We start from the raw sequence: 13,296 nt of genomic DNA, 5'->3' as shown, positions 1-13,296 counted from the left end.
GCTTTGATTTCCACCCTTATTGGACACATTTAATTTTTCCAGCCATTCGCGAGTATGTTAATCCCTGCCATCCCTCACCCTGCGGTCCCAATAGTCAGTGCAAAGAGGTTAATGAACAGGCTGTTTGCTCATGTTTGCCCGACTACGTAGGCACTCCTCCTGGTTGTCGTCCTGAGTGTACACTGTCATCAGAATGTAACTTCGACATGGCCTGCGTACAGCACAAATGTTCTGATCCTTGTCCTGGCGCTTGCGGCAGCAATGCGCTATGTCATGCCACAAATCATGCTCCGATGTGCGCCTGCCAGTCAGGATATACCGGAGATCCGTTCACGCGATGCTATCCCGTACCTCGTAAGTCAATTGGTCTATGCTCTGTGCCACATCTACTGACCCAATTATACGGTAAATTTAGCACCACCCACCCAGCTGCTACATGAACCTGTGCGTGATCCCTGTCAGCCGTCCCCATGTGGAGCTAATGCTCAATGTCGTCAGTTAAATGGTCAGGCCATATGTAGCTGCCTGTCTGGCTATTTTGGGGTACCGCCGAGTTGCCGACCCGAATGCTCACAGAGTGCCGAATGTCTACCCAGTCTGGCATGCATAAACCAGCGCTGCGTTGATCCGTGCTCTGGTTCCTGTGCCTACAATGCGATCTGCACTGTGCGCAACCACGTGCCCAGCTGTCAATGTCCCGTCAGTTATGTAGGGCATCCATTTACATCCTGCCATCCTGAACCACGTAAGAAAAACAACACAAATGTTTGGGTCCACTTTCATCAATTTTGATATCTTAACTATAGCCAAGCCCATTGTGACCGACGATCCCTGCAATCCCTCACCATGTGGATTCAATGCCCAGTGTAAAAATGGTGTTTGCACGTGTATAGCCGAATACCAAGGTGACCCCTATGTGGGTTGCCGTCCAGAATGCGTACTTAACGCCGACTGCCCTCGTGATCGTGCGTGTGTCCGCAATAAGTGCATCAATCCCTGTCCAGGAACCTGTGCTCCTAACGCCATATGTGATGTACTTAATCATATTGCCATGTGCCGTTGTCCAACAGCCATGACAGGCAATGCGTTCATCCAGTGTGAAACACCGCCAAAACAATTCCTGCCACCGAAAAATCCTTGTGCACCTTCACCATGTGGACCTAACAGTCGTTGTCGTGAGCTCAATGGTAACGCCGTTTGTTCCTGCATTGAAGATTATGTGGGGAGCCCACCTAGCTGTCGTCCAGAATGTACACGCAACTCGGATTGCTTGCCTAGTCTAGCATGCCAGCAGCAAAAATGCATCGATCCCTGCCCAGGCACTTGTGGATACAATGCACTCTGCCATGTAGTCAACCATGCACCCATATGTAGTTGTCCACCACTGCACATTGGCAATCCTTTCCTTGGCTGTTTGCCAACACCACCACAGAGAGATGTCATTCCTGTAAAGCACGCTTGTCAGCCCTCGCCATGTGGACCCTACGCCGAATGTCGGGCTGTGAGTGACCAAGCTCAATGCAGCTGTCTAACCACTTACATTGGAGCACCGCCTAACTGTCGACCGGAATGCGTCACTAACTCGGAATGCACATTCGATAAAGCGTGTGTTAATCAAAAATGTGTGGACCCCTGCGCGGGTGCTTGTGCAGTCAATGCCGTTTGTCATGTGCTTAGCCATGTGGCCATGTGCTATTGTGCTCCTGGTTATACAGGCGATCCTTTCACCAACTGCCACCAAACTCCTATTACTCAAAAAGAGGAAAGCACACAGCCCTGTTATCCAAATCCCTGTGGTGCCAATGCGCAATGCCGTCAGGAGGGCAATGCAGGCACCTGTCAATGCCTACCCGACTACCATGGCAATCCATATGAAGCTTGTCGACCTGAGTGCGTCTCCAATAGCGACTGTCCGTTAGACAAATCATGTCAACAGTTGAAATGTCGCGATCCTTGCCCGGGTGTGTGCGGTCTAAATGCTGCTTGTCAGGTTCTTAACCACCTACCCACATGCCATTGCCTAAAGTCTTTCGTTGGTGATCCCTATCGATACTGTCAGCTCCCCGAGAAACGTAAGTGTAAAGCTAACAGAAATCCCATACAAAATCATATACAAGACCTATTGTCCTTTAGCCATTGTGAAAGAGTATGCAAATCCCTGTCAGCCCTCACCCTGTGGTCCAAACTCCCAGTGCCTCGAGAAGAACGACCAAGCTGTCTGCTCATGTTTGCCGGATTATGTGGGCACACCGCCCAACTGCCGACCTGAATGTGTGACCAGTGGCGAGTGTGTTTCAGATAAGGCCTGCATTAATCAAAAGTGTCGGGATCCATGTCCTGGCGTCTGTGGTACCAATGCCGACTGTCGTGTCTACCACCATGCGCCTATTTGCAGCTGCCGTCCAAACTTCCAAGGGGATGCTTTCACGCGCTGCTACCCTGCACCACGTAAGAGCTACCATGTGGTCGATATAAGCTCCAAATCATATTTTCTTACCCTGCTTACAGCCCCATCCATTGTCCAGTTGAATACATATACGAATCCTTGTGTTCCTTCGCCATGTGGTCAATATGCTGAGTGTCACGATACTCAAGGCACTGCTGTTTGCAGTTGCTTGCCAAACTATTTTGGCAGCCCACCTAACTGTCGACCCGAGTGTAGTATCAATGCTGACTGCCCCGCTCATCTGACCTGTCAAAACCAGCGCTGCCGTGATCCTTGTCCAGGCGCCTGTGGCTTCAATGCTCAGTGCCTGGTCATAAATCATATCCCCGTTTGTCAGTGTGTACCGGGATTGACTGGCAATCCGTTCGTTTCGTGTCAAGCCCCACCAACAGTACCCCGACCACCTGTGATAAATGACGATCCATGCCTCCATGTAAGGTGTGGTCCCAATAGTGTTTGCAGCCAGGGACAGTGCAGCTGTCTACCCGAATTCCATGGAAACCCATCGGTTGGCTGTCGTCCGGAATGCATATTGAGCACGGAGTGTGCCCAGAATCTCGCCTGCGTGCGCCAAAAATGCATTGATCCCTGCCCGGGCACATGCGGCTCGAACGCAATATGTGAGGTTCACAATCATGTGGCCTTGTGCCACTGCCCAGCTGAAATGACGGGCAATGCTTTTGTACAATGCTTGCCATTGCCTCCGCCGCCTCCACGTGTTGTTTCCGATCCCTGTCAACAATCACCTTGCGGACCCAATGCACAGTGTCGAAATATTAATGGACAAGCTGTCTGCTCCTGCCTGCCACAATTTGTGGGTGTGCCACCATCATGTCGTCCGGAATGTATTAGCAATGAAGAGTGTCCACTACACTTGGCTTGTCTGCAGCAGCGTTGCAACGATCCTTGTCCGGGTGCCTGCGGTCAAAACGCTGAATGCCGAGTTCTTAATCACAGCCCGAACTGTCGTTGCATCAGCTCCTACACTGGGAATCCGTTCATAGTATGCCATCCACAGCCGCCGCCGCCTCTAACACACGATGTGGTTGATCCCTGCAAGCCCTCGCCTTGTGGACCGAATTCCGAATGCCGCAACGTTGGAAACAATGCTCAATGCAGCTGCCTTGTTGGTTTCATGGGAATACCGCCCAACTGTCGGCCTGAATGCGTTAGCAACGCTGACTGCCCTACAAATCTGGCATGCTTTAACCAAAAATGCCGTGATCCTTGTCCGGGCGTATGTGGCAACAATGCCGAATGCTACGTCATCAATCATACGCCCATGTGCGTCTGCTTCAAAGGCTATACTGGCAATCCCTTCATTAATTGCGATGTACAGCGTGATATTATTGAATCACCTACGCCCTGTGTACCAAGTCCTTGTGGCTCAAATGCGATCTGTAGCGAGTTGAATGGCGCTGGCGCCTGTGAATGCTTGCCTGAATTCTTTGGCAATCCCTACGACGGCTGCCGACCAGAATGTATTTTGAATTCGGATTGCCCAAGCAATTTGGCCTGTGTCAATCAGCATTGCCGCGATCCATGCGCGGGTATCTGCGGTCCCAATGCCATATGCCATGTGCGCCATCATCTGCCGCATTGCAATTGCCTTAATGGCTATGAGGGTAATCCCTATAGCTACTGCAATGTCATCCCCGAACGTAAGCAACTCAAATATGGCATATCTTTCACTCATCGTATTTACCCGACGTTTTTACTAATAGCCCTGCATGAACCTGCTCCGCTGCATCCCTGCCAGCCCTCACCCTGCGGATCTAACTCCCAATGCCATGAAGCAAATCAGCAGGCGGTTTGCAGTTGCCTGCCAGACTTTATAGGTACTCCACCAGCTTGTCGACCCGAATGTACCATCTCCAGCGAGTGCACCCTTGACAAAGCCTGCAAAAATCACCACTGTGTTGATCCCTGTCCAGGAGTCTGTGGCCCCAATGCCGCGTGTCATCCGATTAACCATAGTCCCCACTGCAGCTGCTTGCCAGGTTTTACGGGTGATGCCTTCAGTGGTTGTCGAACAATAAGTAAGATCCTGATGCCAGAATGAGTTTGGCTCACAAATATATAAACACAACAATATTTTTAGCACACGCCATTAACTACGACAATCCAAAGGATACAATCCATGATCCTTGTGTGCCGTCACCCTGCGGCACTTTTGGACAGTGTCATGCTCAAAGCGGTCAAGCCGTGTGTCGCTGTCTGTCCGGTTACTATGGTGCTCCGCCCAACTGTCAACCAGAGTGTATAATAAACTCCGATTGCGCTTCTCACTTGGCCTGCATAGGTGAAAAGTGTCGCGATCCCTGTCCTGGCTCCTGTGGTATTTCAGCACGATGTAACGCCATCAATCATACGCCCATTTGCAGCTGTCCCGTAGGCTATGAAGGCAATCCTTTCGTTAGCTGCGCACCAATACCACCATCAAATGACCCACCGCCACGTGATGCCTGCAACCCCTCGCCATGCGGCTCAAATGCTATTTGCAACAATGGGCAATGCTCTTGTATTGCTGAATTCCATGGCAATCCCTACATTGGCTGCCGACCCGAATGTGTGCTTAACACGGATTGCGCACGTGACAAGGCTTGCCAGCGCAGTAAATGTGTAGATCCCTGTCCGGGCGCCTGTGGCGTAGGCGCTATTTGCCAGGTGCGCAACCATGTGCCCATGTGCCACTGTCCCCCGGGCACATCCGGCAATGCATTTGTACAGTGTGCTTTAGTACAACGTAGGTTTTGTTGTAGTACCTCAAAATTGTTAAAACTTAATTGTGTACCCAATAATTTAGCTGATCCCATCGTGCCCGTCAACCCATGCCGCCCAACACCCTGTGGAAGCAATGCTCAATGCCTTGTGGCAAATGAGCAGGCAGTGTGTTCCTGCCTGGCCGGCTTCTTTGGCACACCACCGCTTTGTCGACCAGAATGCAGCATCAACTCGGACTGTGCGCCTCATTTGGCCTGCCAGAATCAGCACTGCCGCGATCCCTGCCCTGGTGCCTGTGGCCAACACTCGCTCTGTCAGGTTATACGTCACACGCCACATTGCAGCTGCCCGCCCGGCTACACGGGAAATGCATATGCGTTGTGCCAACGTCTACCACCGCCCCAAATTTTGCAAAGTGATCCAGTCAATCCCTGCCAGCCTTCACCGTGCGGTGCAAATGCACAGTGCACTTCCACACCAGATGGCAGCCAAGCGCAGTGCAAGTGCCTGGAGCACTATATTGGAACCCCGCCAAATTGCCGGCCTGAATGTATTACTTCATCGGAATGCTCCAACCAATTGGCCTGTATTGGACAAAAGTGTCGCGATCCCTGTCCTGGTGTATGCGGCCAGGCCGCCATCTGCCAGGTGATCAGTCATGTGCCATCCTGCGTTTGCATAGCTGATTATATTGGAGATCCATTTACCAAGTGTTATCCGCGCCCGACACTCGAGCGGGATCAAATTAATCCATGTGTACCTAGTCCCTGCGGCAGCAATGCCGTCTGCAGGCAACAGGGTAGAGTTGGTTCCTGCCAGTGCTTGCCCAACTACTATGGCAATCCTTATGAAGGCTGCCGACCCGAATGTGTCCTTAACTCCGACTGCTCGAGCCATTTGGCGTGCCTTAATCAACATTGCCGTGATCCCTGTCCTGGCAGCTGTGCACCTAACGCCCAATGCCAAGTCGTCAACCATGTTCCTATATGCAGCTGCTATCCCGGCCACATTGGTGATCCCTATCGCCATTGCCGGCTGCACCAGTCAGAACGTAAGCATTCTTCCCAGTTGTCAGAAATTTGCACTAACTCAACCAACAATATATTATTTGCACCCATTTGCACATCTCCCACAGCCATTAAAGTGGTTTACGTCAACCCCTGTGAACCCTCGCCCTGCGGTCCTAATGCTCAGTGTACGGAATCTCATAATCAAGCAATTTGCAGTTGCTTGCCCGATTACTTTGGTACACCACCCGCCTGTCGACCCGAATGTACTACAAATTCTGAGTGTCCTACAAATAAGGCATGTGTCAATCAGAAATGTCAAGATCCCTGTCCTGGTAGATGTGGATACAATGCCATCTGCCAAACACTACATCACCGAGTTTATTGCTCTTGCATCCCCGGCCACACTGGCGATGCATTGGTGCGTTGTCGACCCATACCTCAGCCCGTTGTGGCACGCGAACCATATCGTAATCCGTGCGTTCCCACACCCTGCGGACAATACGCGCAATGCCGTGTGGTCAATGACCAAGCGATCTGCAGCTGTCTGTCTGAGTATTATGGCACGCCACCACACTGTCAACCCGAATGTATACTCAACTCCGATTGCCCCGCTCATCGTTCGTGCATTAATGAAAAGTGCCGAGATCCGTGTCCGGGCGCTTGTGGGCTATACGCTCAATGCAGTGTTTTAAATCACGTGCCCAGCTGTACATGTCCCAGCGGGTATATTGGCGATCCATTCTATCGCTGTTATCCAGCACCGCCTGTTCCCGCTCCAATTGCCGAAGATCCCTGCCAGCCATCGCCCTGTGGTGCTAATGCCCAGTGTGCGGACGGCATTTGCAGCTGTTTGCCACTATACACGGGTGATCCGTACGTGGGTTGTCGGCCCGAATGTGTGTTAAGCACAGAGTGCGCCTTAGACAGATCATGCGTGCGCAATCGCTGCATTGATCCCTGTCCTGGCACATGTGGATATAGCGCCATATGTGAAGTGCACAACCATGTGGCCATGTGTCATTGCCCCGGCGGTCTGCAGGGCAATCCATTCGTTTTGTGCCAAACACCGCCATTGCAGACATTGCCAGCACCGCCAGTGCAACCCTGCCAGCCATCGCCTTGTGGTGCGAACGCGCTTTGTCGCTCAGTTGGAGATCAAGCGATTTGCAGTTGTTTGCCAGGCTATTATGGCAGTCCACCAACCTGTCGCCCCGAGTGCACCACCAACCAAGAATGTCCTCTGAGCCTGGCATGCATGAATCAAAACTGTCGCGATCCGTGTCCGGGAGTCTGCGGCCATCAGGCTGAGTGTCATGTGATAAACCACCGACCTCAATGTGTTTGCCCCACAAGCTACACAGGCAGTCCATACACACAATGCCAGCCTATTAGACCAGCTCCGGTTGTAGTCCAACGTGAACCACTTGATCCTTGCATCCCCTCGCCTTGCGGCCCTCACTCCGAGTGCAGCAGTGATCAAAGTGTAGCAACTTGTCGTTGCCAACCAGAGCATGTAGGCGTGCCTCCTTATTGCCGTCCCGAATGCATTTCCAACAGCGACTGTCCCAGCGATCGTGCATGTATTAATCGGAAGTGTCAGGATCCTTGCCCTGGTCTGTGCGGCTTCAATGCCATATGCCGCACCAGCAACCACCAGCCAATTTGTGTGTGTGCACCAGGTTTACTTGGTAATCCGTTTACTGCCTGTCAATTACCGCCCCCACCCACGCCGACTCCTACAACGACTGTTATAAAAACACCGCAATATGAGCAGACTGCGGTTAATCCTTGTGAGCCCAATCCTTGCGGCGCCAATGCGCTCTGCAGTCAGCATCACGGCATTGGCTCTTGTATCTGTTTGCCTGATTATTATGGCAATCCTTATGAAGCCTGCCGTCCAGAATGTGTACTCAACAGCGATTGTCCCTCGCACAGAGCTTGTGTGCAACAGAAATGCCGTGATCCTTGCCCTGGCACATGTGGTTTAAATGCAGAGTGTACTGTAGTCGACCACCTGCCCCAATGCAGCTGCTTCAGCGGCTACACTGGCAACCCATTGAAACACTGCGCCCCTTTGCCGGCGATACAGCAATGTAAGCGAAACATGCCAAACAATTCCTATATCATGTGTCAAAATTTCATAATTTGTTCTAACCTTTTAGCTCCTGTTAATCAAATAAATTCTTGCGAGCCGTCCCCTTGTGGTCCTAATGCACAGTGTCTTGAAAGCAATAAGCAAGCTATTTGCTCTTGTCTCCCTGACTTTTATGGTAGCCCACCTTATTGCCGACCCGAGTGTACCTTAAACTCTGAGTGCGCCTTCGATAGGGCTTGTGTGCAGTACAAGTGTACCGATCCATGTTTAGGAGCCTGTGGTCTTAATGCCGAATGCCGAGTACATTACCATAGCCCCATTTGCTTCTGCAAGCCAACGCACACTGGAAATCCATTTACTCGCTGTTATGAGAGTCAAAGACGTAAGATCCAATGTGATACAGCTGTCAACTGCAACAGTCCATTTTATAATCATCTTTCAGAAAATGTAGCTCCCCCAATAGTGAGACCTTTAATTTATGATACACCAGCACCACCCTATCCAATTGTTATACCCGGTGTGGTTTATATTTTCTCTGGGCCACAGCCGGTAACCCCATCGTACCCAGCTACAACATATACCACAAATTCCCAAGTGCCAACAACATACGAATCGAAACCGGGTATCATTAATATACCGTCACTAACACCGCAAGCCACCCATAAACCAGGAATAGAGAATACTCCTTCGTTCCCACAACCGGTGCCACCAGCTTCCCAACATCCTATATTCGTTCCATCACCTTCGGTACCTTCAACACCTGCAACGCAACCAGGATTAATTAACATTCCATCAGTACCTCAACCTACATATCCGCCACCTCAACAAGCGATACATGATATAAGCCATCCACCACAGCAGCCACAACCTCCCGAACCAGGAGTCATTAATATTCCGTCAGCGCCTCAACCGATTTATCCGACAACACAGGGGCCCATTATTGTACATTCATCAAGTCCAACGTCTCCTGCACCACAGCCGGGAACTATCAACATACCATCCATACCACGGCCAACTTATCCATCATCACAGCCTCCAGTCTACGATGTGAACTACCCAACGTCACAACCCACGCATAAGCCAGGAGTAGTGAATATTCCATCGTTCCCACAACCGGTACCACCAGCTTCTCAGCCTCCCATATTCGTGCCCTCACCTTCAGTGCCTTCCACACCTGCAACGCGACCAGGATTAATTAACATTCCATCAGTACCTCAACCTACATATCCGCCACCTCAACAAGCGATGCATGATATAAGCCATCCACCACAGCAGCCACAACCTCCCGAACCAGGAGTCATTAATATTCCGTCAGCGGCTCAACCGATTTATCCGACAACACAGGGGCCCATTATTGTACATTCATCAAGTCCAACGTCTCCTGCACCACAGCCGGGAACTATCAACATAGCATCCATACCACGGCCAACTTATCCATCATCACAGCCTCCAGTCTACGATGTGAACTACCCAACGTCACAACCCACGCAAAAGCCAGGAGTAGTGAATATTCCATCGTTCCCACAACCGGTGCCACCAGCTTCTCAGCCTCCCATATTCGTGCCCCCACCTTCAGTGCCTTCCACACCTGCAACGCAACCAGGAATAATTAACATTCCATCAGTACCTCAACCTACATATCCGCCACCTCAACAAGCGATACATGATATAAGCCATCCACCACAGCAGCCACAACCTCCCGAACCAGGAGTCATTAATATTCCGTCAGCGCCTCAACCGATTTATCCGACAACACAGGGGCCCATTATTGTACATTCATCAAGTCCAACGTCTCCTGCACCACAGCCGGGAACTATCAATATACCATCCATACCACAACCAACTTATCCATCGCCTCAGCCACCAACCTACGATGTAAACTACCCAACACCGCAACCGACTCATAAGCCAGAAGTGATCAATATTCCTTCTGTTCAACTACCGGCGACACCAACTCCACAGCCTCCTATATTTGAGCCATCACCTCCAATTTCAAGACCAGCACCAAAACCTGGGATAATAAATATACCTTCCCCGCCACAACCATCACCGCCGATTCCAGTTTTTGATGTTACCTACCCAACACAACCTACGCAACCAGCAGTTCCTGGAGTTATCAATATTCATTCTGCACCTCAACCAGTCCCAACCCCTGAGCTAACGCATCCAGCTATATACGATGTATACTATCCACCGCCACCACAAATACCTGGAGTTATAAATATTCCATCATTACCACGGCCAATTATACCAACACCAACACCTCCTGCTCATAATCCGTCGCCTGCAACGTCAACTTCAACGCCTGCACCACAACCAACAGTTATTTATGTACCATCTATACCACAACCAACTTATCCGACACCTCAGCTTCCAGTATATGATATAAACTACCCGCATGAACAACCAGCTACAATACCTAGTGCTGTGAATATTCCTTCAGTTTTACAGCCAGTCCCATCAGTACCGCAGCCTCCTATATTCGTTCCATCTCCTCCCGCAACTTCTGCACCTGCTCCTCAAGCAGCAGTAATAAACATTCCTTCAGTAGCTCAGCCTACGTATCCAACAGTACTGCAGTATGATGTGAGCCATCCAACCCCAGAAACGTCTCAGACGCCAGGAGCTGTGAACATTCCTTCCATCCCACAACCAGTACCACCAGTTCCTCAACCTCCTGTATTCATTCCATCTGCAGTGTCTTTGACGCCTACACCACAACCGGGAGTTATCAATATACCATCTGTACCAACATACCCAACATCTCAACCTCCGATCAACGTTATTTCCTCATCGGCTCATCCCTCTCGAAAACCTGAAGTCTTAAATATTCCTTCAGATCCACACCCAGTAATTCCACCTCCACAGCCTCCTATATTCGTTCCAACTCCAGTGGGAGTTACTCCTATAACTCCGCCGCATGATGTTAACTACCCAGTAAAACAACCAGATTCCATGCCAGAAATCATCAACAATCCATCACCTGCACAGCCAACACCTAACACCCCACGTCCGATCAATAATATTTTGACACCAAGTGCAGAGATCAATCCGTGCTATCCCTCTCCATGTGGCCCATACTCGCAATGCCACAATCGTTTTGGAGTAGCCGCGTGTATTTGTCTACCCAATTACATTGGAACTCCGCCAAATTGCCGTCCAGAATGCGTCGTACACTCCGACTGTCCTGCTCACTTGGCATGCATAAATGAAAAATGTCGCGATCCTTGTCCAGGCTCTTGTGCCTACAACGCTCTATGCCGAGTACACAACCATGTGCCTAACTGTTTTTGCCCGGCTGGCTACACCGGCGATCCCTTCGTTTCATGCGATCAGTCGCCGGTGCCGGCCATTATGGAACGCGAACCAACTGCAGCGAAGGATCCTTGTTATCCGTCACCTTGTGGAGCAAATGCTTTATGCAATAATGGCATCTGCAGTTGTCTGGCCGAATATCATGGAAATCCTTATGTGAGCTGTCGTCCGGAGTGCGTGCTGAATACGGACTGTACCAAGGATAAGGCGTGTAGGAGGCAAAAGTGCGAGGATCCATGCCCGGGCACTTGTGGCTTAAATGCTGTGTGCAATACATACAATCATATTCCCTCTTGCACATGTCCACCTCAAATGCACGGTGACGCCCTTGTGCGCTGTGACCCAATGCCAGTACCGAAACCGGCAATGACAACTCCTTCCTCAACTCCCAGTACACTTCCTGCCATTATACCACCACGCATACCAATCAATCCCTGCCAGCCCTCGCCGTGCGGCCCCAATGCACAATGCCGCACAAATCAGCAGCAAGCCATTTGCTACTGTCTGCCTGGTTATCAGGGCACACCACCCTCATGCCGTCCGGAGTGTAGCAGTAACTCGGATTGTGCTCTTGACAAGTACTGCTTGAACCTCAGATGTCGAAATCCGTGTCCAGGCGCTTGTGGCTTACGCGCTGTATGCCACTCGCAGAACCACAGTCCCATATGCGTGTGTCCACCCCCGCTTACGGGTAATCCCCTAGTAGCCTGTCAACCCATAGGTATGCCGCAAAACATCAAAACCTTAGCAATCTCTAATGCAATTTTTTCAGTTATGCCACCAGCACCCACAAAAGACCCCGTCGAAGTGAATCCCTGTCACCCATCACCTTGCGGTCCCCACTCAAAGTGTGTGGCCACACCACAAGGCGCCGAGTGCAACTGTCTCGGAGAATTCATAGGCACACCACCGCATTGCCGTCCCGAGTGTGTTAGCAGCGCTGATTGTGCGAGAGACAAGACCTGCTATAATCACAAATGCATTGACCCTTGTCCCGGTAGCTGCGGTCAGCTGGCCTTGTGTCGCGTCATAGCTCACAGCCCTAACTGCTACTGCCCCGAAGGTTATATGGGCGATGCGTATATCATGTGCGTGCGATCCACGCCACCTCCAGCAACAGTTTTACCTAAACCCATACCATGTAATCCGAATCCTTGTGGTGTGAATGCCATTTGCCAGCCGCAATATACCCAAAGCGTCTGTCAATGTCTGCCCGACTATTATGGCAATCCCTACGAGATTTGTCGACCCGAGTGCATTCGCAATTCGGACTGCACAAGCGATCGAGCTTGTGTGAACGAGATATGTCGCGATCCTTGTCACGGTGTCTGCGGCATTAATTCATACTGTCAAGTTATCAATCATGCGCCCATATGCGAATGCCAACCATATCATGTGGGCAATCCCTATCACAGCTGTCATCTAATGACGCAAGAACGTAAGAAAAACTATAAGAACATGCAAACTAAATTCATGCCACTAAAAACAAATACCCTTCCGCGAGTTCTTTGCTTAGTAATCAGCAACAATGCAGTACTCAATTCTACGATTTACCCTTTCGTCTGAGTTCTATTTTTAAGGTCTCATTATTATAAACTTAAAATGGCCATCAGAGCTCACATTACATAAGCTCCAGATGTTTCTGATATTGCTCTTTGACCATCAAGAAATTTACGACTGGTTTTCTTTTCTCCTACCTTATTACG

At 50.4% G+C, this 13,296-nt stretch overlaps 1 protein-coding gene across 10 annotated transcripts in view; it reads left to right on the top strand.

Moving 5' to 3' along the window:
* dpy (fibrillin-like protein dumpy) overlaps positions 1 to 13,296 on the top strand; it is a 116,808-nt gene that overhangs the window by 91,807 nt on the left and 11,705 nt on the right. For 2 of the 10 annotated variants that reach the window (XM_032438286.2, XM_032438288.2), the window contains 8 exons: positions 43 to 354; positions 416 to 745; positions 807 to 2,072; positions 2,134 to 2,448; positions 2,509 to 4,107; positions 4,171 to 4,485; positions 4,548 to 5,192; positions 5,253 to 6,221. The exons of 5 other annotated variants lie outside the window; for them this stretch is intronic. In XM_032438286.2, coding sequence (XP_032294177.1) covers positions 43 to 354; positions 416 to 745; positions 807 to 2,072; positions 2,134 to 2,448; positions 2,509 to 4,107; positions 4,171 to 4,485; positions 4,548 to 5,192; positions 5,253 to 6,221 — 5,751 coding nt within the window. Of the gene's footprint in view, positions 1 to 42; positions 355 to 415; positions 746 to 806; positions 2,073 to 2,133; positions 4,486 to 4,547; positions 6,222 to 6,305; positions 13,029 to 13,296 lie in introns of all 10 variants that reach the window. 3 more of the 10 variants (XM_070209081.1, XM_070209080.1, XM_032438280.2) reach the window with 2 other exon arrangements.

Source organism: Drosophila virilis, chromosome 4 (genome assembly GCF_030788295.1).
Source record: "Drosophila virilis strain 15010-1051.87 chromosome 4, Dvir_AGI_RSII-ME, whole genome shotgun sequence".
In the NCBI taxonomy this organism is placed as follows: domain Eukaryota; kingdom Metazoa; phylum Arthropoda; class Insecta; order Diptera; family Drosophilidae; genus Drosophila; species Drosophila virilis.
This window is presented reverse-complemented; position numbering and strand designations above follow the sequence as displayed.